The sequence below is a fragment of the Vanessa tameamea genome, chromosome 28 (genome assembly GCF_037043105.1).
Source record: "Vanessa tameamea isolate UH-Manoa-2023 chromosome 28, ilVanTame1 primary haplotype, whole genome shotgun sequence".
Classification (NCBI taxonomy): Eukaryota; Metazoa; Arthropoda; class Insecta; order Lepidoptera; family Nymphalidae; genus Vanessa; species Vanessa tameamea.
In genome coordinates, this window is record NC_087336.1 from 3,719,823 (window position 1) to 3,743,070 (window position 23,248).

The window sequence follows — 23,248 nt, forward strand, 5'->3', positions numbered from 1 at the left end:
TTACTTACGTTACTTTGATTACAATTTTTTTTTAAATATTTTCAACACAATGACTTGAAAGATATTCCAAAATTATATCGGGTAACTTTAATAGATTGTCAAATTAAATTGTCATTTTCACTTGAAGTTTTCGGTTTTTCAAAGAACAGTGAACGAATGAAGGTGAACTTTGTATTTAAAGTTAAAAATAGTGACCATAGTGATTACTGATAAGTCACATTCGTAAATGGTAATAGGATTAATTTGATAAGAGCTAAGTTAGAAGTAAACATTGTTTTTTAATATAAAATGGCACGTAATTTATTGAAACTGGGAGCCTTAGAGGCACAAAAAACAGTGTTTTTACTGTGCGATGTTCAAGAAACATTCCGACCCCATATTAAACACTTTGGGGAAGTCGTAAGAGTCGCAAATAAAATGGTTTGTATTTAATTGTGTTACGTAATAATACATGAATTGGCTGGCTCTCTACTAAAATAAGTAATTTATAAATAAAAAAATAATATAATGATCTACATACATATAGGCATGTTTAAAAATACAATTAAAACATAATTCAAATTGTTTACTAACTACAATATTGAATATATAGTCTGTTATATTGTAAAACCAATAAAATATTGAAAAAAAGCAATTATTTTTTAATCTTCTAGGTTTGATATAATGATAATACTTAAATCCCTGTATATAGTTGTGCTTTCATTCCAAAATTGTAGAATTTCAAACCATTCTGTTCAATATTTTTTTATGTATTTTCCATTCTATGTGACATTATTGAAATAAATACTTGATAACAAAAAAAAAATCAAATCATTAAACATTGAAAATTTCAAATTTCAGCTAGAAGCGGCTAAACACTTTAATATACCAGTTTATGTGTCAGAGCAATATCCAAAAGGCTTAGGTCACACCACCAAGGATATAAATGTTGATGGAGCAGCCCTTGTCTATGATAAAACTACATTCTCTATGTATAGTCAAGAACTTAAAGACAGGCTGAAGAAGGATGTACCGAACTTGGGGTCTGTGGTACTGTTTGGTATTGAGGTGAATTCATGTACTTGTAATTAGTAACTATCATTATTAAATATATAAAATAATAAATACTATTATCAGTAATATATTTTACTAGAAATTTTGTGATGAGTTTGAGATTAACATTAAGGCCTATAAACAAATAAGAATTAAAAATAGTTACTGAATAAATCATGACTGGCAGCAAGAATGTTAGTAGCATTTTCCCTTTGAATCACAATTCCTATCATCTGAGCAAAATGAACTAGCCCTTCTATCACCAGTCGAGGCTCAACTCATATAATAGAAATAATTTCTTTTATACATTTTGCTTCCTAATGATGTTTGTATGAATGACTTTAGTCATTAATAAACTTTATTTGTAATTTATTAAAATTTATTATTTAATAACTCATAATTATCATTTTTTTCCTTTTTTTTTTATACTACTATATAAAAATGTACATATTATTATTTTTACAGACACATGTTTGCATAGAGCAAACAGTTATAGACTTACTGAATGAAGATATTAATGTACATGTGTTAGCTGATGGGGTATCGTCAAGGTCACTCATGGATCGAAACCTTGCTTTACAGGTAATGTTATATAACTTATCTTTTTACATAACAAACCTATTAATTAAAACTATAAAGGCTTTTGGTTACAATCGCTACTTTCATTTCATTGCTTGATGTGAATAATTTCTAACAATTCATTGTTTATTTCAATAGAATATGTTCAAAATGTAACAAATACAAAATGTCAGAACTACCTATAGTCTCTCTAGACTATACAACACTTAGTTCATTGAATCAGCAAGCTGAAATGGCAGGTCACGTAATGTGCCGCAGAACCGATGGTTGTTGGAGCAGACTGGTCGTTGTGAGGTGGCTCGTGTCGGCAAATGTAGTGTAGGGGTGTGGCTGGTTGCGAAGATATTCGTAAGGTTGCGGGTAGTGATTGGAGAAAGAGATTGAGCCCAGTGGCGTGACATGGGAGAAGCCTAGGTCCAGCAGTCACGTGAGGTGATGATGATGGCGGCTAATTTCTGATTACCATATTCTCCAAAACATAACTATTCCTGCGTCGATTTATTATATATTTTTTATTTTTTATGATCTCGGTAGGCGGACGAGCTAATGAGCCACCTGATGGTAAGTGATCATCACCGCCCATAGACAATGTCGTTGTAAGTAATATTAACCGTTCCTTACATCACCATTGCGCCACCAACCTTGGAAACCAAGATGTTATGTCCCTTGTGCCTGTAGTTACACTGCAGGTTGTTATTTTCGTGAAGGTGTGTGTGCGACACAGAGCTGCGAGTAGTTTTGTTGTTAGATATATCTATATATATATACCTCGTATATAGCTCTCAGCTACAATTTTAGTAGATAAAAAAAACAGCGCCGCCGTGACGGTTATGAGAAACGCGATCTATGAAAACTCCTATATAATATAAGTCGCAATCTATTCAGCGTATCAGAAACGAAGGATCTAGCTGAACTGGTTCCGATAGTAGGAGCTTCAAATTATGACAGAAACGGTGACATGACACCATAGGTGGTCAGCAATTTGTGAGGCCATCCTGTGGTATCGGTGACGGTGTGAGTTGAGAAAAAAATTCTTGGTATTTTCGTATTTTATATATATGTGTGCCATTTTGTACGATATATTGTTGCCATTTTGTGAGCATTGATATAATCATGACATTATATGGTGCAGAAACTGCGACAAGTGTGTTTTGACAATCATCTCTATGTAAACCTAACACTACATGTAGAATTGTAAAAAGATCAAAACAGGTGAAAATCTGAGGGTGCTACGGGTAGTGTGTTAAGGGCTATCAACCCAACCAAGCTCTCTCAATATCTGCTGATTGGCTGGCGTACATGGTCAGGCAAGGAAAAATCACACCAATTCCTGGGATCAATTCCGGGCGTTTTGTCTCTATTTCTTGCTTGAGTCTCATCAGCTGTTGACAGTAGTGGTCCGAATCGATTATTTTGCCTGGCGGTTAAAGCTGTTAGTTAGTTAGTTAGTTTATATTTTTTTGTCTTGTTTTTAATATGTTACCTTTTAAATGGTATCAAAAACAGCCAGATACAAACTATATTTCTAAAAAAAAATGATGACATTCAAAACTCGAAATTTTCACGAATCGTCAATGATTATTCTAGAACTCGACCAATAATGTTATATATGTCAATTCAAGGTTCTGTCATTGAAATACGCTAAATGTTCTCGTTGACATATCCTCGTTAAAATAAAACAACGACTAGTTGCTGTCCGTAACACGTTACATTTTCAACGTATTCTATTGAAACTACATCATTTTGGCATATGTCATGTAGTTGCATGTTGTTTGTTCTTAATTACAGCGCATGCAATCCATGGGATGTTTTATAACCACCGCTGAGAATGTCTTGTTCAAACTTTTGAGAGACAAAGAACACTCTGCATTCAAAATGATCTCTAAATTGAACAGAGAACCAACAGCTGATGTATTTGACTTACACGTGACTTCCAAACTTTAATAACTGTATGTGCTAAGTAAAATATTAATTCTGTAATATTATCTCAATGCGTCTCTATTCTCTAGTCTAGTTTATCTCTTTGTATACGTATTATTTAATGTGGGGCATTAACCTTACACATTAGTGTTGCATATCGATAGTCGACTATCGATGGACTGTGATAGTTAAGGTGTTAACGATAGTATCGATAGTCTATCGATAGTATCATCACGTGTTAATACTATCGACAGTATCGATGGCTCCACATGAATGCTATCGATAATATTGCAAAAACTATTACTTTTAACCTAAACCAATACTATTGCTTATAGAGAGCTAGCGATACTATCGATAGTCAAATTATCGATAGTTCTGCAACGATGTTTCTCATATATTGTTTATAGCGTACTGTCAAATTTCAAATAATATAGATATAAAATATATTAAGTAATACTTTTCAACTATTTTGTAGACAGATTAAATCTTGAAAAAGCATAAACGAAAATAATATCAATCGTCTTACGACTTTTGACCTGCATGGTTTATAATGGACTTACTTTCGATGACATATTTTCCAAATGAATTAGAGAATTGATGGCTGAGATGAAATATTATAAATATTTGAATTTAGAAGAATTTATATGGGCGAGAAGCCAGCCATATAGCAAAATAAACATGAACAATTTTCATCCCTTCTTAAATTAAATTTCATAGTTCTGTTTGCATTTCTAACAATTTTAAAGGTTCCCAATTTTTGCCCAAAGGGTAAAAGAGAACCCTATTACTAACAGTCCGCTGTCCGTTCGTCTGTATGCCCGTTTGACACCAGGCTCTATCTCATGAACCGAGATAGTTAACAGTTGAAATTTTCACAGATGAATTATAATTTGATGTTTAAGGGGGCTGTATAGGAATACATCAGTAATGTTTTTTTTCCGTTTTTACGGTACGGTACTGAACCCTTCGAGCGCGAGTCCAATAAAGTTTTTCTGTTTGTCATGTTTTGATATGACAAGACAATAGAGAACTAGAGAGAATGAACAATTGAATGAATCTTAATTATATCTGTTATATTTGTTTGTTGATTGTTTACATGTTGTAATATTTTGTGTTAAATTATAACTAATTTGTTTATTTCCTACTAATTTATTTTAATTACTCACAAATTATTTAATATATTTTTTGTAATTTCAGCGATTCCAGTCGTTGGGCTGTTTTGTTGGAACTTCTGAGAATGTTTTATTTAAGTTGTTAAAAGATAAAAATCACCCCGTTTTCAAACAAATATCAAAACTGAATACTAAACCTACACCTTCTGAATTTGGTGCCGAAGATTAAAATAAAATAGTTCTCTGCCTATACTTTTAAGAAAAAAAATGTTTTAATAGTTTTTTATTTGTTATGAAAAATATTGTTGATATACTCTGTAATGATATTTTTTAATAATGTGATATTAAAATAAATTTAAAGAAATGGTTATTTGAAAGCAACTTTTAAAATCAATATTTTATTAATTAAAGGTTTTTCATTTTGTTCTTAAATTATTTATTTGGATATGTTTTATTTCAAAAACAAAATGTATATTATTGACGCATTTATGAAGGGTCAATATTTCACCTCTACCAGGAAAGCAGCCTTTGAGAAGAAACCTCAAGAAAAAAACTTAGTGATTGTTTAATTCACAATTACTGTTTAATCTAAATTTTATTAGTAAGTTGAATATATTTTCGGTATATTGTAATATAAATGGGTATTCTCCCCAACGTTCTCTACAATGTATGCAAGCGAAAAGTAGGTTTTTAATTCAATTCAAATGGAAGGCGGAAAAAAGATAGGCAAACCTTAGATTTGCGTATATGATGCGATTTGCTAATAACTCAGCTATATTTTTTTGCAAATCCATGGTGAATATCATAGATTAATCAAGCTCTCAATCAATGGTATCGCGTCAATTTGCTGTCAAATGTTGTTTATTTGGCTTTTCTCCTGTTATGAATAGTTATGGAATAAAGTATTATAATCGTCCATTCGCTAAAACAATTAAAATAAATATCAGCGAACACTGATTAACTAAGTTTTAGTTATAAACCAACAAAATATTATGAAATTCATCAAAAATGCAACTGACAGTTCTAATTTGTTACCATCATGACAACCCAAGATTTTGTCTACGTCTGAAAGGTAACTTCACTTCCACTCAGTTTTCATTCTACAATAGTATACTGTATATATATCTTTCAAAGTATAAGTTCATATTGTTAACGGTATGTACCTACTGTTAACAATATAATTTTTATAATTATGAATGATTACTGATATATTACAATTTATAGAAATAGAACTGAACTACACTAAATAGCTATTGGCCCATTCATGGTTTCTCCCGGTGATTTTATTCACGTGCACGAAACTAAGCTCAGTGCTGCTTTATCGGAGTTGAACTCGCAAACTTCAGTTTCAAGTCATCTATTTACTGGGCCATATTGAATCTTATTCCAATATTAAACTTTTAGACTCTTAGACGTAAGAAAGTTACCAATTTCAACGTTTAAGTGATCGAATGACTTGATTAAGACTTGGCTAAGCTAATAAAAAAAATATTGTAAATTAAGATGTTGCACGAAATATATGAGCTGTTCTTTTGTTGAATTTTCGAGGATTATATAATCAATTAGTAAATGTACAAACAATCCTCACTATTGTTGAATCCACTTCTACAGAACTAAACTAATATTTATTTTGTGTGTTACAATGTTTGAAATAATGATAATAATAACACATAATTATATATATATATATAAATTGAAAATATACAGATCACAGAATAATATGTCTTACTATGTTTTTATTCGTTGTAAAATTTAAGAAAAATGAAATAAATGGTATGTATCAAAACTATATTTTTAAGTATATTTTTTTTATCTAGCAATTATCACGGTGTTGTCAAATGAAAATGTCAATTAATATTTAAGACGAGTTCAACTTCAAACTTCAAAACTTCGAAAGTAAAACAATAACATTGACTTTTTCTACTATTGTGAGCGGAAACTTCTAGTTTGATTAGTATAAATTATAGAATCATAAATGTAATCGAAGTCTAGCCATAAACCATTAAACTGATTTTTTAAAATTAAAATGGCACGGAAATTATTAAAACTCGGAGCTTTAGAGGCAAAGAAAACAGCGTTTTTTTTATGCGACGTTCAAGAAACGTTCAGACCTCGAATTAAACACTTTGGGGAAGTGGTAGTGGTCGCAAATAAAATGGTAATGTATAAAATAATTGTTTTGTCTGTGATTATTACGTAAATCAGTCTAAGTAATTTATTATTATTTCCGTGTTGATAAGAAAATAACTAATCGTTGTTAATCCTAAGCCGTAGTCATTGTCATTCAGTAATTGATAAAAACTTTTTTTTTAAAGTGTGTCATGGGATATCTGAAAAAAATAATAATCTTTTTACTAAAAATCTTGTTTGAATTAAAACTACAACATAAAATAATAATATAAGAAATATACAGCATGAAAGAGATTGAGAGAGAAAGGTCATCTGGAGGGGGCTTAATTTATCCTTGTGTGAAAAGTTCCACCAGTTAATTCTTCTGTAAGCTGTTATAAAAGGAAATTGTTCCAAAAAACAATGTATTTAAATATAATTTATTTATATTTTATACAGATTATAGAAATTTTATACTGAGAATTTTTATAAAATATTGTTTTATGTATAATGAACTAATATATTATTTTACATCAGTTAGATGCAGCAAAACACTTAAAGATACCGGTTTATGTATCAGAACAACATATAAACAGCTTCGGTCACACTACCAAAGATATAAATCTAGATGGAACATTTGTTTATCACAAAACTGTTTTCTCCATGTATAGTCCAGAAATCAAGGAGAGATTGAAGGAGGATGTACCTAACTTGGGGTCAGTGGTGGTGTTTGGTATTGCGGTAAATATTATATGTTATATGAAAATTATATAAGTAAAAAAATAGGGGTGGGGGTGAAATAAAATTGTTATTATACTATATATATCCTGTTAATTAAAATAATAATGAAAATTAAGTTCAAATATTTCTTATAAAACCATTTATAAGATAAGAGAGGAAAAGTCCTAAGATCCTAAGGCATAATACTTTGATACCTTCAAGTTTATTGTAAGCCAGATAAAAAAAAGTTTGTTCCAATTAAGCCTGTTATTGTTCAGCATTTCCACAGATAGACTTGTGATAGAGTAAATTTTCAGGTGGTATATATAAAAATATATAGAAAACAATTTACACTTTTGCAGGTTTTGTGTTATAGATAAAATAATGTTTTTCCCAAACCCATACAGACACATTCTAAATTATTTATGGTGATTAATTCCATATAACCAGCTCTTTACCCCCCTAATAAGATCTTGTTTTTAAGTTTTAACTATATTATAGGAAATAGTTGTTTTTTTGTAATCAATAAACTCTGAAACTAATGCAGTTATTTAATTATTTTATTTATTAATAGATTAGTAAATGTTGTTGAGACTACAAACGCAAATGCTTAAATAGTATTATCAAGGCAGCCCAAGTCATAATACTCCAAGATTTGAAATGTAGAAAAGTGAGTTATGTGTTGGTAAATGCTCTAGAAAGGTTAGGGATATTTTTTTAAATACAGCACAATTTAGACAAAGTCTTACTCTATTCTGCGTTACCTTACTAGGTTTCTGAATTGTTGGGACATGCTGTTTATATGAACCTTCATTGTCGACGAAAATATCAAAAAGATAGCAAAAATCATTTTTCATATCCATAAGAATATTTTAACTAAATATTGAGATCCTAAATTTATTATTTGGTAGCATATAATTCATTTTCATTGCTTTGCTACAGTTCAGAAAAGTGTCGGCAAAGAATGTCAACCTACGAAAACAAAATGCGACATTTGGAAATTCCTAAACGAAATTCCTAAGTGATTCGGATCAATGCCATGGAGTGCCATAATGTTGTCACCGTTGATAAAACGTAGATTCACTTTTCGAAACCATGAGAAAGAAATATCATCTCTCCAATGTTGAAATGCTGCTCTTACTGCTGACAAAGATATGGTCTCAATGTTTACTGTTTTAAGTAAAGAAATACTTTTCATTGATTATACATACCATACAGACGATTACCGAGCTAAAGTTGGATTATTATGACAATTTATTTATTTATTATGAGAATTCCATTACCTACACACTGTGTGTAGGTAGAACTTTCTGGAAAAATGTCATGGGGCGTATTGTTCCTTCAAGATGTCGCAAATCGTTTGGAAGTTTTTTTCTCGTTCGTTTCGGACGCTTTGCGTAATATATAGTGCTGACTTGATATCGTTGGACAGAAAAATATTATACCTTTAGTCAGGGATTTTTTTTTTGTGTCATTCCAAAAGCATATAATAAGAAAGAGGTTAAAATTTTTTTTTTTCCTATTTCTACAGTTTTAAAAAATTTTAGTTGCGCAGAAGAACCTTATTTCCCATTGGCTTATCTAGGGAATTGACTAGGGGCAAGTTAACTAACGTTAACTCCCCAAAAAATGGATACGAATTAAAGCCTGGCGCATTAAAATCTACACGAACAAAGTATCAGGCAGAAGGGAGTATTCATTTTTTAACGATTATTAGTACTGCACAGTCCTCCAGAATATAACCTTACTATATATACTATACTATATATACTAATCAGAGACGATCAGATTTAGGCAAAGACAATTTTACTATTTTTTATTAATTTTAGTTTTTTTTTCCAGGCTCATATATGTGTAGAACAAACAGTGATGGACTTACTACATGAAGATATTAATGTTCATATATTAGCTGATGGTGTATCGTCGCAATCACTGATGGATAGTGATCTTGCTTTACAGGTAACGTTCTATGATATATAAAGGCAGACGGAAAAATGGGCCACCTGATGGTAAGTGGTCATCACCACCCACAATGGCGCTGTAAAAAGTATTAAGGATTCCTTACATCGCCAATGCGCCACCAACCTCGGAAGCCAAGTTGTTGCCCCTTGTGCCTGTCGTTGCACTGGCTCACTCAAACTTGAAACCATAACACAACAATACTGAGTACTACTCTTTGGCGATAGAATATCTCAAAGATATTACAAATATTAGATATGTAGGTAGCTACATAATATTCGCTGTTTGGTCGCAATTCTCATTTGAATTTGTAGAATAATATCACCTAAGACAGGCCTACGGGTCAAAAATATAAATCTGTATAATATCTATTCAATCTGTTAGTAACTCTTCATGTAATTTTTTTCAGCGATTTCAATCTATGGGATGTTTTGTGGCTACATCAGAGAATGTACTATTTAAGTTATTAAGGGATATGAGTCATCCTGCTTTTAAAGAAGTAACAGCATTAATTCAAAATGAACCGACACCTGATGAATTTGGTGCAGCAAAATAATATTATATAAATACATATTTATTTAATTTATTTAGAAAAAAATTAGGAATATTGGGTTAAAGTAAATTCATAAGGAATTTTAAGAAAAATGAACAATACTTTTTCAATTATTTCTTATATTAATAAATACATGTTGAAATACTTCGATGATTATTTTATTATGTTATAATCAAAAGCTATGTTTATATTATTAAGATTTTATTTAATAAATTTTTATATAATATTTTCTTAAATTATTTTTAAATATTTCATTTCAGTAGAGACCACTTAAGTTGCTCCTTTGCGGATTGTAGTACCTGAAAAAAAATAAATGTCAAGTTTTTTTTTTAAACCTGTTAAAACATTTGCATCTGACGTTTGTCAATGACGTCATAGACTTTTTGTAATAACCGAAGACATTTTTGAAATCTTTTTTATATCAATTACATACATATTGTATTCTTAATCGAGGGGTTTGATATTTTATCATGTTTGTCAATACTGTTCCGAGACTTAACATTTAAGTATACTTTTTAGTATTCCTTGTCCTTAAGCTCTGTTTACACAACACAAGGAGGCCGTCCACATGAATTGTCGGCGTGCATAAGTATTAGTGACCCTCGTGCTTATAAAATATCTTAGCGTGCGAAAGATGACTAATGTATGAATATGGACTGCAAAAAAACAAAGTAGATTATATTTGATAATGCACGCCGATAATTTAACAAGTATGGGGTTGCCTTTAGTGACTGAGCGGATCTATAGTTTGGATTGACCTCGCACACATGACTTAAATTGCAAACTTAGTAAATTATAAATAAATAAAATTACTTATAAATTAAAATGTAGATTTTGAAGACAAAGTAATATTTAACTCCGCTTAAATGGTAGTTTTAAAAATGCTAGTGATTTGGTATGAAATCATTTACACATTAAAATTAAATTAAAAAATCACACAGATAAAAAATAACAAGCTTATATTTTGTTAAAAGTATCATTTGTGTTTATTAAAAATAAATGTTTATTTAAACAAACAACTACAATCACTTCTAGAGATATAACTTTATAGTCGATACCAATGTCAGAGGAATAAAAATTTTGATCCTGAAATGAAATTGCATGAGATGGAATCTAGAAGAATCTGTTTTAATATATAATATATGACTTAGAAGTTACTATCAAAACTTTATAAGTAAAGTATAAGTGCAGTAAATTTTAAAAAAATATGGAATGAAATGGACTCATGGAATTTGTAAATCTAAAATTAGTTTATATTCATTTCTCCTGAAACATACTATCGAATTAATTATAAACATTTTGTTCCCAGTATGTATCAAACCAAACAATAAATAAAAAATAAGGTGATTTGTGGGTTAGGCGTGTTATGATATATGAAATAAAATAAAAAAACCATAAAATCCCCGCCACTCATCTAAGCCGATACAATAAAAAGGAATATTAGTTATATAAAAAACAAAAAGGTTACAAGTAAAAAAAAAAACAAAATAAATTAGCTATAAATATATTCTAAAATTGAATAACAGATAAAAAATAACAGCTATAAACTATAATTGTTACGTATTATGTTGCCATTTTCTTTGTTGATTTTTAATAATTGTTATTCATTAGGTTGTACAGAGCCTGAAATGTGGAAGTTAAAATAAATTTAAATAATAGCAACATTGTTAATACTGAATAGAAAGCATGAAAAATATTAAAGAAGTATTGCCAGTTACCAAAAAACAAATGTTAGTAATGTGAACATAAAAACGTGTCCAAAATTATAATTAATACATTTATTACAACAAAAAGGAAATACATACAATACAACAATACAAAAGTTTTTCGTAAAACACTAAAGTTTTTTGAATATACCTTTAGGTATATTTTAAAAATATGTTTAAAATTAAGATAAAAAAAAACGAATGAGAGCATCACCTATTTCATAATAACTATGGTATAACTTCACTTAAAAATAAAGAATGTTTTCATTACATGAAGTAAAAAAAACGTATCCGATCTAACACAATGTCTTGGGTTGCCAGAAAAAAAATGCTATTAGAAAACTAGGCATAGAAAGTTCAATGGTATGTTTCATACAGGAATAATTAAATTATTATTGAGGAAAAAAATACACATATATTAGTGCGGTAAACACATACAATTCAATTAAATTCTTACGTTTCTTATAACTCCAACGGAAGTTTTAACTGTAAATAAATTATAATTACTACCTGACCCGTCTCTTCCTACCAGTACAGTAGGGGTACGGATGTTACTAATATGTTATTTTTTTTTTAAATATTCTTTATATAAATTGGCACCAACACAACATTTCAGTACAATTTTATTTTGCTAGCTATGTATAGAAAAGAAAAATGTTCCAAACACATTCATTGATTTTCCTCAAATTTTCAAAAATCCTGTTCGAATTTCAAAAACTGATCGACTACTAGAAATAAAAACTTATTTCATCTGACAACCCCACGCCTCACCGCCACAAATCATCTTGTCTAATTGTGACTGAATGGTTTTTGTACGAAATACTTTGTTCTACAAAATATTTCTTAATTTTATCATAACTATGGTACCCTGTCTGACATAAAAATATGGCAATGTTTTTGTTAGCTTTTTTTTTTAAGTTCTTTCATAAATCGAATGTCATTAAATGAAAACTATGTAAAGCCATTTACAAACACTTTTCACATACAAATAATGACACATATAATAGAATAAGCTGCTTCATTACAAGTTTTCTAGAAATAAGAATTAATACAAAATAAATATTTTTTTAATTTAAAGTGGCCATTCGTTTTTTAGGTAAGGGATTGATTTTATAGATATTCAATAGTTTAAATACTATTTTATGAAGTTGAAGAGTTTGGTTGAACACGCTAGTCAAAATTTCATTCAGGCCGTTTAAAAAAAACCTTTATTGGATTGTTGAGAAAGAGTAACTACTTAGTTTCTTACCGGTTCTTCTCGGTAAAATCTACTTGAATAAAGTATATTTTGATATTGATCATAGTAATATTTTCAGCGCTCAAATGTTTGTATACCAATTTTTGCAGCAATCGCTTAAATGGTATAGAAGTTGTAACATTCCTTAAAATTATAATAACATTTGCATGAACGCAAATGAAATCATAACGAAATATAAAATACCGCACTAATATATTTTTATCATTGTAAACCGTTTTTTGTATGATTAAATACTAACTATATCCAAATTCTCAAAGTTCTCAGCACTAAAATCCGTACTAATATTATAATTGCTAAAGTAGCTCTGTCTGCCTGTCTGTTGCCGTTACACGGCCAAACCACTGATTTGAATTTGACGAAATTGGGTATGAAACAAGTTTGAACTCTAAGGAGAGGCATATAATACTTTTTAGAAGACTAATATCAGACGACCAAATCCTAAAACGAACGAAGCCGCGTTAGACAACTAGTAAGAAATATATTTTATTTTAAGGCACTCATTTCCATTGCTATACACACATCATACCCGATTTATTATTATTAAAAATCTTACGTAATAAATGAACAGCCACTTATTAAAACGATATCACTCGTGAAATGGTACCACATCACAAAATGGTAGTACAAATTAAGTACCACCATTATCCGAACAAGTGAACTCAAAATACAATCGAATCTTGTAATTATATTACTAAGCTACTCTTTCAATATCAAGCAACCATTTCAATTCTCTACAGTCAACAACAAAATATAGTTCATTTATATATGTATATGACCGTAAAATTTTAGATATCGTTAGATAATAATCTATCTAGCGAGATTGTAAACTGTCGAATGATCGAGAACTATAACATACTGCTTACTGTTGTAATCTATAGAACTAACCTAACTTAACCGAAAGATTATTATTAACCACAGATAATGTATACGTTTTATTGTAAGTTAAATCAACGTTCACGTACATTTAACAGTTAACAATCTCGCGAGATAGATTATAATCTAAGAGCATTTACAATTAAACGGCGACATATAATGTATGTATATATAATTTCATTAAAATTTGCATGTAGTCCAAACAATTAAATATCTTAATACTATTTTTGTACTTAATAAAAGAATACCTATCACATCATATGCAAAGGGGTTTCTTACATAATTTATCCCAGATTAAATAAATAGGGGGTTAAAAAATTTGAAATTTTATGAAACTGATTGTAATGATGCTTATTATTTTTTGAAGGGGGGGGGGGGGATTTTTTTTTAAAGTGATCTGTTAGGTACATATTGGTTAATTTGGATATATGAAAATCGGTGATTTTAATCTAATACTCGCCTAGTCATGAAAATATGCAGTCACACAAAAACATACAGTTGAGCTACAAATACAACAATTAAAAAAAAACAATATTATTACTTGACAGATACCTATTTAATATCTTACTGAGCACAGAGCTCATTATAGTAAAAACTTATCTAATTTAATTGTTGGTAAAGACTCTATTCCAAGCCCGTAGTGACTTTAATTTAAAACTAATTTTGTAAAATGAATACTATTCCTACGTGTGAATTAGTTTGATATCGGGTGAGAGTTTTTCTATATTGTATACAATAAATACAAATTTTAATGAAATTTAATACTATAGAACTACCAAAATAACTTATTAAACTGGTCCATTACCTGGACTACTGTTTGTTCTCCCAGCGGTACGTCCTCAGTGCGGAGAGCTGCTCGACCAACTATCGACGTTGGATCAGCGTCCAGGATCACTCTGTAACATAGAAATATATATATATATAAACATAACAAACTAGCGACCCACCCAGGCTTCACACGGGTGCCATTTATTAATTAAAGAAACTTTATGATATAAATCTAATTCATACCAATTAAATATTTTTCAAAATTGGATCATTAGTTCCGGAGATACAAACAAACCGACATACAATTTCACCCCTTTATATTATTAATATAGATAATTGTATGACATTACACTATCTACACATGCATATGTATGTATGTATGTATGTATGTATGCATACACCCCTGGTTTATATGTATGTAATTAATTTGGGGTGAAGCAAAACACTGTGATATATATGCCTTATCTCAACTAAGCGACATTGGAGGACCTTGGTGGAATAAGCTCCGATAAGTCTTCGTCAAAAGGTTATGAGGCCTTAAACCAGCAGGGAATCATTGCAAAACTCTTACTTTAATTTTTTTACTCAATAAACATTTATATGATATGAATAAACTTGTACTAATATATATCAGGTTTTTTTTTTATGTTAGAGGTGGCAAACGAGCAGGAGGCTCACCTGATGGAAAGTGACTACCACCGCCCATGGACATCTGCAACACCGGAGGGCTTGCAGGTGCGTTGCCGGCCTTTCATGAAGGAGTACGCTCTTTTCTTGAAGGTTCCCAAATCGTATCGGTTCGGAAAAACCGCCGGTGAAAGCTGGTTCCACAGAGTGGTTGTGCGAGGCAGAAAATGTCTTAAAAATCGCGCTGTTGTGGATTTTCGGACATCTAGGTGGTGTGGGTGATATTTTGAATTTTGACGAGATGTCCGAAGGTGAAATTCAGCAGCCGGGATTAATCCGAAAATTCCCCGGAACATTCCCCGTTATAAATTCTGTTGAAGATGCAGAGCGATCCAACATCTCTTCGCAAAGCAAAAGGATCAAGCAGATTGGAAAGGGCTTGATCGTCGATAATTCGAGCCGCTCTACTGATTTGCAACAAGTCATTGATATGCAGAAGAAACAGAGTGGGTGATAGAACGCAGCCTTGTGGAACACCAGCATTGACGAATTTTAAGTCGGAGCATGCACCGTCGACAACGACTTTGATGCTCCGATCTGCCAAAAAACTGGTAATCCAATTGCATAATTTACCGGGAAGCCCATAGGAAGGATGCTTCGAAAGAAGCGCTTTGTGCCACACGCGATCGAAGGCCTTCGCTATGTCCAGACTGGCTGCTAATGCCTCCCCGTTGCTCTCAACTGCTTCCGCCCATTTATGAGTCAGGTAAACTAGAACATCACTGGCTGAGCGACCCCGACGGAAACCGTACTAGCGGTCGCTAATCAGCTGGTACTCCTCTACCGCAGGAGCTGGCAGTTTATAATGGACTCCATTACCTTGGAGAACAAGGAGGTGATTCTATAGGCCTATAATTGGACGGGTCTGAGCGGTTGCCCTTTTTAGGGATCGGATGCACCAAAGCAGTCTTCCAGGAGTTCGGGACGACGCCGGATAGGATTGCCGGAAAAGACGTCTTAAGACCGGCACCAACTCGGGAGTACAAGTCCGTAGCACGATAGGAGGGATGCCATCGGGTCCACTTGACTTATGAATATCCAAGGAAAGAAGTGCTTTACGAACTGCACTTTGCCGGAATTTAACCTCCGGCATCATGGTATCACACCGCGGGATTGTTGGTGGTGACCTTCCTCGGTCATCAAGAGTCGAGTTCGCCGCGAAGAGAGAGCCTAAAAGATTAGCTTTCTCCTTCGTGGTATGGGCCAATGACTCACCGTCTCTGTGCAAATATGGAAAAGAGGGCTGACAGAAATTCCCTAAGACAGCCTTAGCGAGAGACCAGAACGCACGTGTTCCTGAAGGGAGGCGCACCAGTCTCTCGACAATTCTGCTAATGTACTCCGTCTTCGCCTTAGCAATCACGTTTTTGAAGGAGGCAGAGTTATATTCCTTTCTGAATTCGCTGGTATTTACATCACGAGACGCCGATGCGTTAGCCCAGTCTTGGTAGCGTTCCCATTTTCGGAGTGAAATCGTTTTGCAGAAACGACCAAACCATGGCTGGGACTCGCCACCGATGGGGACCGCAGAATACGGAATGAACAGTTCCATACCCTGAAGTACCACATCGGCGACAGAGTCAGCAACAACGCTCGGATCATCCGGCGAGAAACAAACCTGCCCCCATGGGTAGGATGCAAAGAAGGACCGCATCCCATCCCAATCTGCTGACTTGTAGTGCCACACTCGGCGGCAGCCCACGAAACGAGGTCGTGAGTACCGCGCAACCGGCACTGTACTCCGGACGAGACAGTGGTCCGACGAGCCCAGAGGGGGATCGACGATAACTTGGTAGCCATCCGGATGGGAAGTCAGCAGAAGGTCCAACAGGGAAGGTATATGATCCTCCACGTCCGGTTCGCGTTGGCGAGGTGACCAGTTGTGTCAAATCATATGCTAAAGCGAAGTCGAGAACAGATCTACCCGCATGATCGGTAGTGCGTGATCCAAGCCATTCGGCATGGTGGGCATTAAAATCGTCAAGAATTACGATCTCTGCGGATGGAATCTGCTGCAGCACGGAATCTGTAGCCATTTGGACGTGCTCAACCAGTCGGTCGGTTTCGGCATTACCGCTATGGGACCTATAAAGGCACGCGTAGATTCGCGGATGGTGGTCGCAGTCTACACGCAGCCAGATAATCGATAAGTCCTGCCCTTCAAGACTGCCGAGGCGTCGAGAGCAGATATCATCTCTGACGTAAAGGCACACCCCAGCTCGTGATACAAAGGAATGTTCCAATTTGTACCCGGCAGGAGAGGATATCTGGGTCTCGGTAAAAAAGAGCAAGGCCGGCTTCGCCGTCTCAAGTTGAAAGTGAACGGCGTTCAAGTTGGAGTTGAGTCCCCTTATGTTGCAGAAGTCCACAGTGTGGGTGGTAGGGGTTGTCTTATGATGTCTGCTCCGCTTGCTCCGAACAGTGGCGCGCGCAAAATTGCCCCCCCCCAGAATTCGGAGGGCAGCCTGGGCATCCCTGCTCAGGTGGTGTACGTCCTGAGCATGGATGTCCAGAGAGGGATTCTCCACCGCAGTCGCTGATGGTACCCTCCTGGGGTAATGAAAACAAATTCTGCACAACCATTATGTTTTGGGGGAGAGGGGAATCGGGCCTCCGGGAATCTCACATACCGGACGAAGCGCGGCGGTAGCATAGCTACCACTTTACGCCGATTTTAAGTGAGAGAGTGGTACTTCCCCGGGCGTGCCGGCCCATTCGGCTGCAACCCGAAGGTATGCAGTGTGGCACTACCACTATAGTATATTTTTATTTGGTTGCTGGTTGAACTACTTCGCATAAAAAAGTGACCTGGGATTTCATTGAATTATTTATCTAACTAGATGTGACATATACTATATTTATAATTATATTTACTTATATATTATAATTCAATTAAAATGTCTGTTTCAAGAATTTAATCAAATATTACCTAAGCATGCAAAAAAATAAATCAAAACAGTATTAATCTTGTGATTGTGTAGATCTTACTTCTAGAAATCTAGTGAAATAAATTTATTTTAAACTCACCCTCCATCACAGATCTCGTCAAAGGCCAGCATCACAGCATCCAAATTGTCCAAGAGCATACGCTTCTCAACATTCCTTCTTAACAGGATGCTGACAGACTCATAAAGGGCGTTCAGAACTGATTGAAGGATTAACTGAAATAGATAAAAATAGATAGATTAGAGATAGAGACAGGTCAATAAAGTCGCCTTGCTTGCACTAATTTGATATAAATATTCACCAACCAATTCGTGTTAAAACAATGCTCTGTAAATTTTATCACGCTTGTAATTAAAAATCTCATAACATTTCAAAGTATTAAAGGAAATACATATCTACAAAACTATTAACTTTTTTATAACAATATGAATGTTTGGTGACAATGAAATTAAACTACATTTGTTGTTATTTTTTCCTATAATATACCATTAATAAAAAAACGGGTAACGGAGCAAATCATCTATAAGGATAGACATACATATACACATAGCCAATGATTTTTATGTAACGTTTTTAGCGTACAAATCTACCGGTCAATGTCTGTGTTTAATACAAATTCTCCAGGAACGAAATATTTTTCTACATCAGCTACATCAGAAAATATGCAACATATAAAACATATCAACGATAGAGGCAGACATGAGAGAATAAATTGGAATACTTTTCTTTTAAAAATTTGGAGAATTGTTAGCCATAAACAAAGCGAAGTTACCTTAATCAATTGAACATAAAACAAAATATTCTCCAGCTCCCTAGCTATAAGAGTTGTGTTTATAATTTGTCTTTTACTTGGTGACAGCAAATTAGTGAGGAAACTTACATGCCTGCATGATCAGTTGTAATTCTGTCGCATGTGCCATAGACACAAAGTTATGCTTCAAACTTAACTAGTTTATCCTTAAAAAGGCTGAGTTTGAAATACCTCATTCTCGTGGGAGCTTCCCATGACATAGAAGAAAAGGTCAACATTATTCTTGTAGACACAGGTCAAACCGTCCAGCATTATAATTTCAGCATTGGCTCTGAAATATGAAATTATACAATTTAATAAATGTTAAAAATGTGATGTAATTGTTGACAATCTAATAATATCAACCATTTATAAGCTATAAATACACTTTTTTTTCTATATGGGTTGGAAGATGAGCAAATGGGCCACCTGATGGTAAGTGGTTACCTATGGACAATGGCGGTGTAAAAAATATTAACCATTCTTTACATTGCTAATATGCAACCAACCTTGGGAATTAAGATGTTATGTCTCTTGTGCCTGTAGTTACACTGGCTCACTTGGCTCCCTTCAAACCGGGACACAACAATACTGAGTACTGCTGTTTGATGATAGAACATCTGATGAATAGGTGGTGCCTACCCAGACAGGCTTGTACAAAGCCTTACCACCAAGTAAACTAAACAACCACAAGTACCCCAAAGTTCTTGCTCTTAATTTCCAAAAAAACTGTGTATGTCACAATCACTTCAACTTAGCAATATAAACTTCTAAATAAACATAACTTTTACAACATTTTTAAAAAACTATCACTTTTCATAATTATATTTAGTGACGTGACAACATCTAGATGTTGGTCTTCCACCATAGACCTCACCAGTCATATCAGATCTATATCATAGCATATTATGTTAATGAGAAATAGATGGTACACATTAAACACAGACTCATGCACTATCATACCTTCAACAATTTTTGGTTAGTGTCTATTGAAAATGTACTTGGTGGTCAAAATCAGTCATGACGATGATAAAAAAAAATATTTTTATTATTTACCTGTGTGTCTTATTAAAGAGGTTCTTTTCAAATGCTTTCTGTTCTTTGGCTGTTGGCAGAACATCTTTGTCATAATATTTTGCAAGTAATCTGTTACCATCATTGTCAAGGATGCACATTCCTTTGACTATGTACAGAGTTGGTTCCTGAAATTATATAATTAGCCTTAAGGTCATTTATTTTTATTGTATAGGTAGGTAGATGACCTAATGGGTCAACTGATGGTAAGTAGTGAACACTGCACATAGGCATTAGTGCTGTTTGAAATATTCAACATTCCTTACATCGCCAATGCACAACTAATCTAGGAAGTTATATTATGGTCTTGGGGAGGCCCCCCACAGCATAAGAAGCACAATGATAGAATTTATCTGACATTCTATCATTGTACTTCGACTAATTAATAATAAAAAAGTTTATCAAACAAAACTTTGGGAAACGTAAAACTATATACCTAAGCATGTAATATTAGTAATTATTGTCATAGAAATATTGAGTATTTCATATCTTATTTAGAATGAGACAATATTACTTGTATTTTTTTATCATTATTGAATCTATGTGTGTATTATTGTATGTATTTTTTATTATTATTGAACGTGTAGTTGGTTACTTGTATTGAGTGTTTGGTTATTTCATATTCTTATTATTATTTTTATTACAAATTATGATAGTTTTATGTTAAACTTACAAATAAAGCCCCATCAATTGTCCCCGTGTGAACCATTTTGTTGTTTAATAAGAATTTGTTTTTGAAATTGCACTGAAATTATTATCAACCCCAAGTTTACGTGTTTATATATTTGACATATACGACGGGTATATGACGTGCCAAATGTCAACTGCAATCAAAGTGGCCATCATTAAAAATATATAAATAATAATAAAAAATAATTTAAATAAATTACGAAACATAAATTTAAATAATATAATAACTCTTTAGACCCGATAGTTATCATTAAAAAAATAAATGGTTTAATTGTTGTTGTATAAATTCTACTTTCATATTATTGAAATATAATATAGATCTAACCAAACTAAGTATCTACTCAGTTCAATTAATTTAACAAAATTTTATTTATATTAAAATAAATTAAATTTATCCAATAAAAAACACTTCCATGTCGTTGATATGTATCGTTTTCAAATAATGCTTGACTGACTATACTCATTTTCGCATCAATATTAAAATAATTTGATTAGGCTGTAAGCAGGCTCGCCTGGGTACCACGTACTTATAAGTAATTTTGCTGATAAATCAATATGTTCTACTGTTTTTAACTATTGATTTGAAGGTCAGTGAATTAGTGGGAATTACAAGCGTAGTTGAACATTGAAACAGAGCAACTCACACTTTTAAGTAGTATTCTGATCTTAAACCTATTTACTCAGCTGGTTTCAAAAAGTATTTTTTTAAAACAGTATGTATTTATGCTAAACCTCTAACGTAAAAAAAAATAATTCACAAACAAAAACAGAATTTGCAAATTAATTTGATAATATAACCAATAAAATTACATTTCGCTTAAAATCATCAACATTAAATGCAGCTAGATTATTAAATAATAATGTTTTTCAATGCTTGATTTATTTTTAATTTGAAAAAGTCTGTATAATAAATTTCATAAAAGTATCTTAAGCCCAAAAAAAATCAATATTAAAAAAAACGTTAATGACATATAGGGTATTTCGGTAAAATTCATTATTAACATCATATTATATGATATTGTGCAGTTTAAATCAGTAATTTTTAACTAGAGTTTGAACACAGGCTCATTTCCTGACTTGTTAAAATGTTACTACTTATAGTATAGACTAGATCCCAGTAATTACAGGCCTATTTCTATACTTCAATATTAATGCAAAATACTCGAAAAAAATATTTTAAATCAACTTCTCACCCATTTTGCCACAGATGCTATTATTCATTCGACAACTGATGCAGGAAAATCACTTCTCAAACATATTTACGATGCACGGGAAAACTCTCAATCAGGAAAACTCAGAATGCTATTTGAGTATTTGCGATTTTTCTAAAGCATTTGATTGTGTAGAATGTAAAACGCTTTTAATAAGTTTAATCTAATAAAAAAGTAATTTATATTAAAAAATAATCTCATTGCTTCATACTCAAAAAGTCAAAGAGTTTTCCATTAATTTAATAAAATCTTCTGCATCTATGCCATAAATATTAGGTGCTCCACAAGGACTAATTTTAGGCGCTTTCCCATTTCTAGTATATATAAATGATCTTCCCTTCTATGTAAAATATATTTTTGATTTTGTGTTGTTTGCTGACGATACTTCACAGATTTTTAAGGTTAACAGAAAAATATACACGAATTAAGACGAATTAAACAGTTCATTATCTCGAATACACGATTGATTCGCAACAAATAATTTAGTTTTTAATGCTAAAAAAAAGAAATCTGTAGTTTTTACTCTGCCTTATGTTAGATAGAGAAAAATTATAATATATATAACAGTAAAGATCCTGATATAAACAGTGCTACGGTGTTTCAGGATTAGCATTAGATTCTAAACTTCCGTGGAATTCTCATTTATCGTCCTTACAGGAAGGCTCAGCTCCACAGCATACGGCGTTAGAAAACTTAGATAAATAATTGATTGCGGTGGTCTAGTTATATATTTTGGTTATTAACATAGTATTATATTTAATGGCATTTTACTTTAGAGTAATGCTGATATTGAATCTGTATATGTTTTACAAAAGAGAGCTCTCCGAACTATTTATAATCTTGGAGCTAGACATTCTATTCGGGATGTTTTTATTAAAGTAGGAATACTGACAGTTGCGTTACAATATATATACAACAATGTTATGTGTATTTACAGTAACATTGATCGCTTTGATAGAATCAGTGATAATCATTCTATGAACACGAGAAGGAAAGATAAGCTTATAACACCAAGTTTCCGACTCCGCAAAGTCACTAAAGTTTCTTGAGGCAAGGTATTCTACATTATAGACAAAGTATAATAAAATACCGAAGTTATTTTTACTTTGCCAATTCATAAATTCAAACATTGTGTTAAAAAAAAAGTTAATATATTATTCAACACAACATTAGACGATAAAAACGTAGACCTGATACTTATTGAATAATATAAAATATAATAATTTCAGGCAGAATAAATTTGAAATGCTTTTCCTTACGA

General features: G+C 32.4%; 3 protein-coding genes across 6 annotated transcripts in view; 2 read left to right on the plus strand and 1 right to left on the minus strand.

Moving 5' to 3' along the window:
- LOC113391816 (isochorismatase domain-containing protein 1-like) overlaps positions 1-5,066 on the plus strand; it is a 456,430-nt gene extending 451,364 nt beyond the window's left edge. Inside the window, exons 2-5 of one of the 3 annotated variants that reach the window (XM_026627903.2) lie at positions 259-420; positions 841-1,047; positions 1,498-1,614; positions 4,729-5,066. In XM_026627903.2, the coding sequence (XP_026483688.2) occupies positions 289-420; positions 841-1,047; positions 1,498-1,614; positions 4,729-4,872 (600 nt within the window). In that variant the 5' untranslated portion in view covers positions 259-288 and the 3' untranslated portion in view covers positions 4,873-5,066. Of the gene's footprint in view, positions 1-220; positions 421-840; positions 1,048-1,497; positions 1,615-3,399; positions 3,556-4,728 lie in introns of those variants that run through there. The other 2 variants (XM_064219576.1, XM_064219577.1) reach the window with 2 other exon arrangements.
- A 1,460-nt stretch (positions 5,067-6,526) lies between these two features.
- On the plus strand, positions 6,527-10,205 carry LOC113391854 (isochorismatase domain-containing protein 1-like). Its single transcript, XM_026627959.2, has 4 exons — positions 6,527-6,801; positions 7,290-7,493; positions 9,315-9,431; positions 9,841-10,205. Exons 1-4 carry the CDS (start codon positions 6,670-6,672, stop codon positions 9,985-9,987), a joined length of 600 nt encoding a protein of 199 aa, XP_026483744.2. The 5' UTR covers positions 6,527-6,669; the 3' UTR covers positions 9,988-10,205.
- LOC113391855 (coatomer subunit zeta-1) lies at positions 10,169-20,913 on the minus strand. 2 transcript variants are annotated; one of them, XM_026627960.2, is made up of 6 exons: positions 20,760-20,913; positions 20,069-20,214; positions 19,205-19,304; positions 18,304-18,437; positions 14,627-14,717; positions 10,169-10,283 (listed from the first exon to the last, which is right to left on the minus strand). In XM_026627960.2, the coding sequence occupies exons 1-6, from the start codon at positions 20,793-20,795 to the stop codon at positions 10,236-10,238; spliced, it is 555 nt and encodes a 184-aa protein (XP_026483745.1). In that variant the 5' UTR covers positions 20,796-20,913; the 3' UTR covers positions 10,169-10,235. The 2 variants fall into 2 exon arrangements, with proteins under 2 accessions (XP_026483745.1, XP_026483746.1); XM_026627961.2 differs by lacking the exon at positions 10,169-10,283 and adding an exon at positions 11,473-11,607.
- Between the last annotated feature and the right edge of the window lie 2,335 nt (positions 20,914-23,248).

Excerpts from the sequence above, each read along its gene's own strand:
- LOC113391854 (XM_026627959.2), top strand. The coding sequence starts at position 6,670 with ATGGCACGGAAATTATTAAAACTCGGAGCTTTAGAGGCAAAGAAAACA. Across the intron at positions 6,802-7,289 it reads TAGTGGTCGCAAATAAAATG|TTAGATGCAGCAAAACACTT; the intron begins GTAATGTATAAA and ends ATTTTACATCAG. Across the intron at positions 9,432-9,840 it reads ATAGTGATCTTGCTTTACAG|CGATTTCAATCTATGGGATG; the intron begins GTAACGTTCTAT and ends AATTTTTTTCAG.
- LOC113391855 (XM_026627960.2), bottom strand. The coding sequence starts at position 20,795 with ATGGTTCACACGGGGACAATTGATGGGGCTTTATTT. Across the intron at positions 18,438-19,204 it reads GAAGCTCCCACGAGAATGAG|TTAATCCTTCAATCAGTTCT; the intron begins GTATTTCAAACT and ends TATCTATTTCAG. Across the intron at positions 10,284-14,626 it reads GAGAACAAACAGTAGTCCAG|GTACTACAATCCGCAAAGGA; the intron begins GTAATGGACCAG and ends ATTTTTTTTCAG.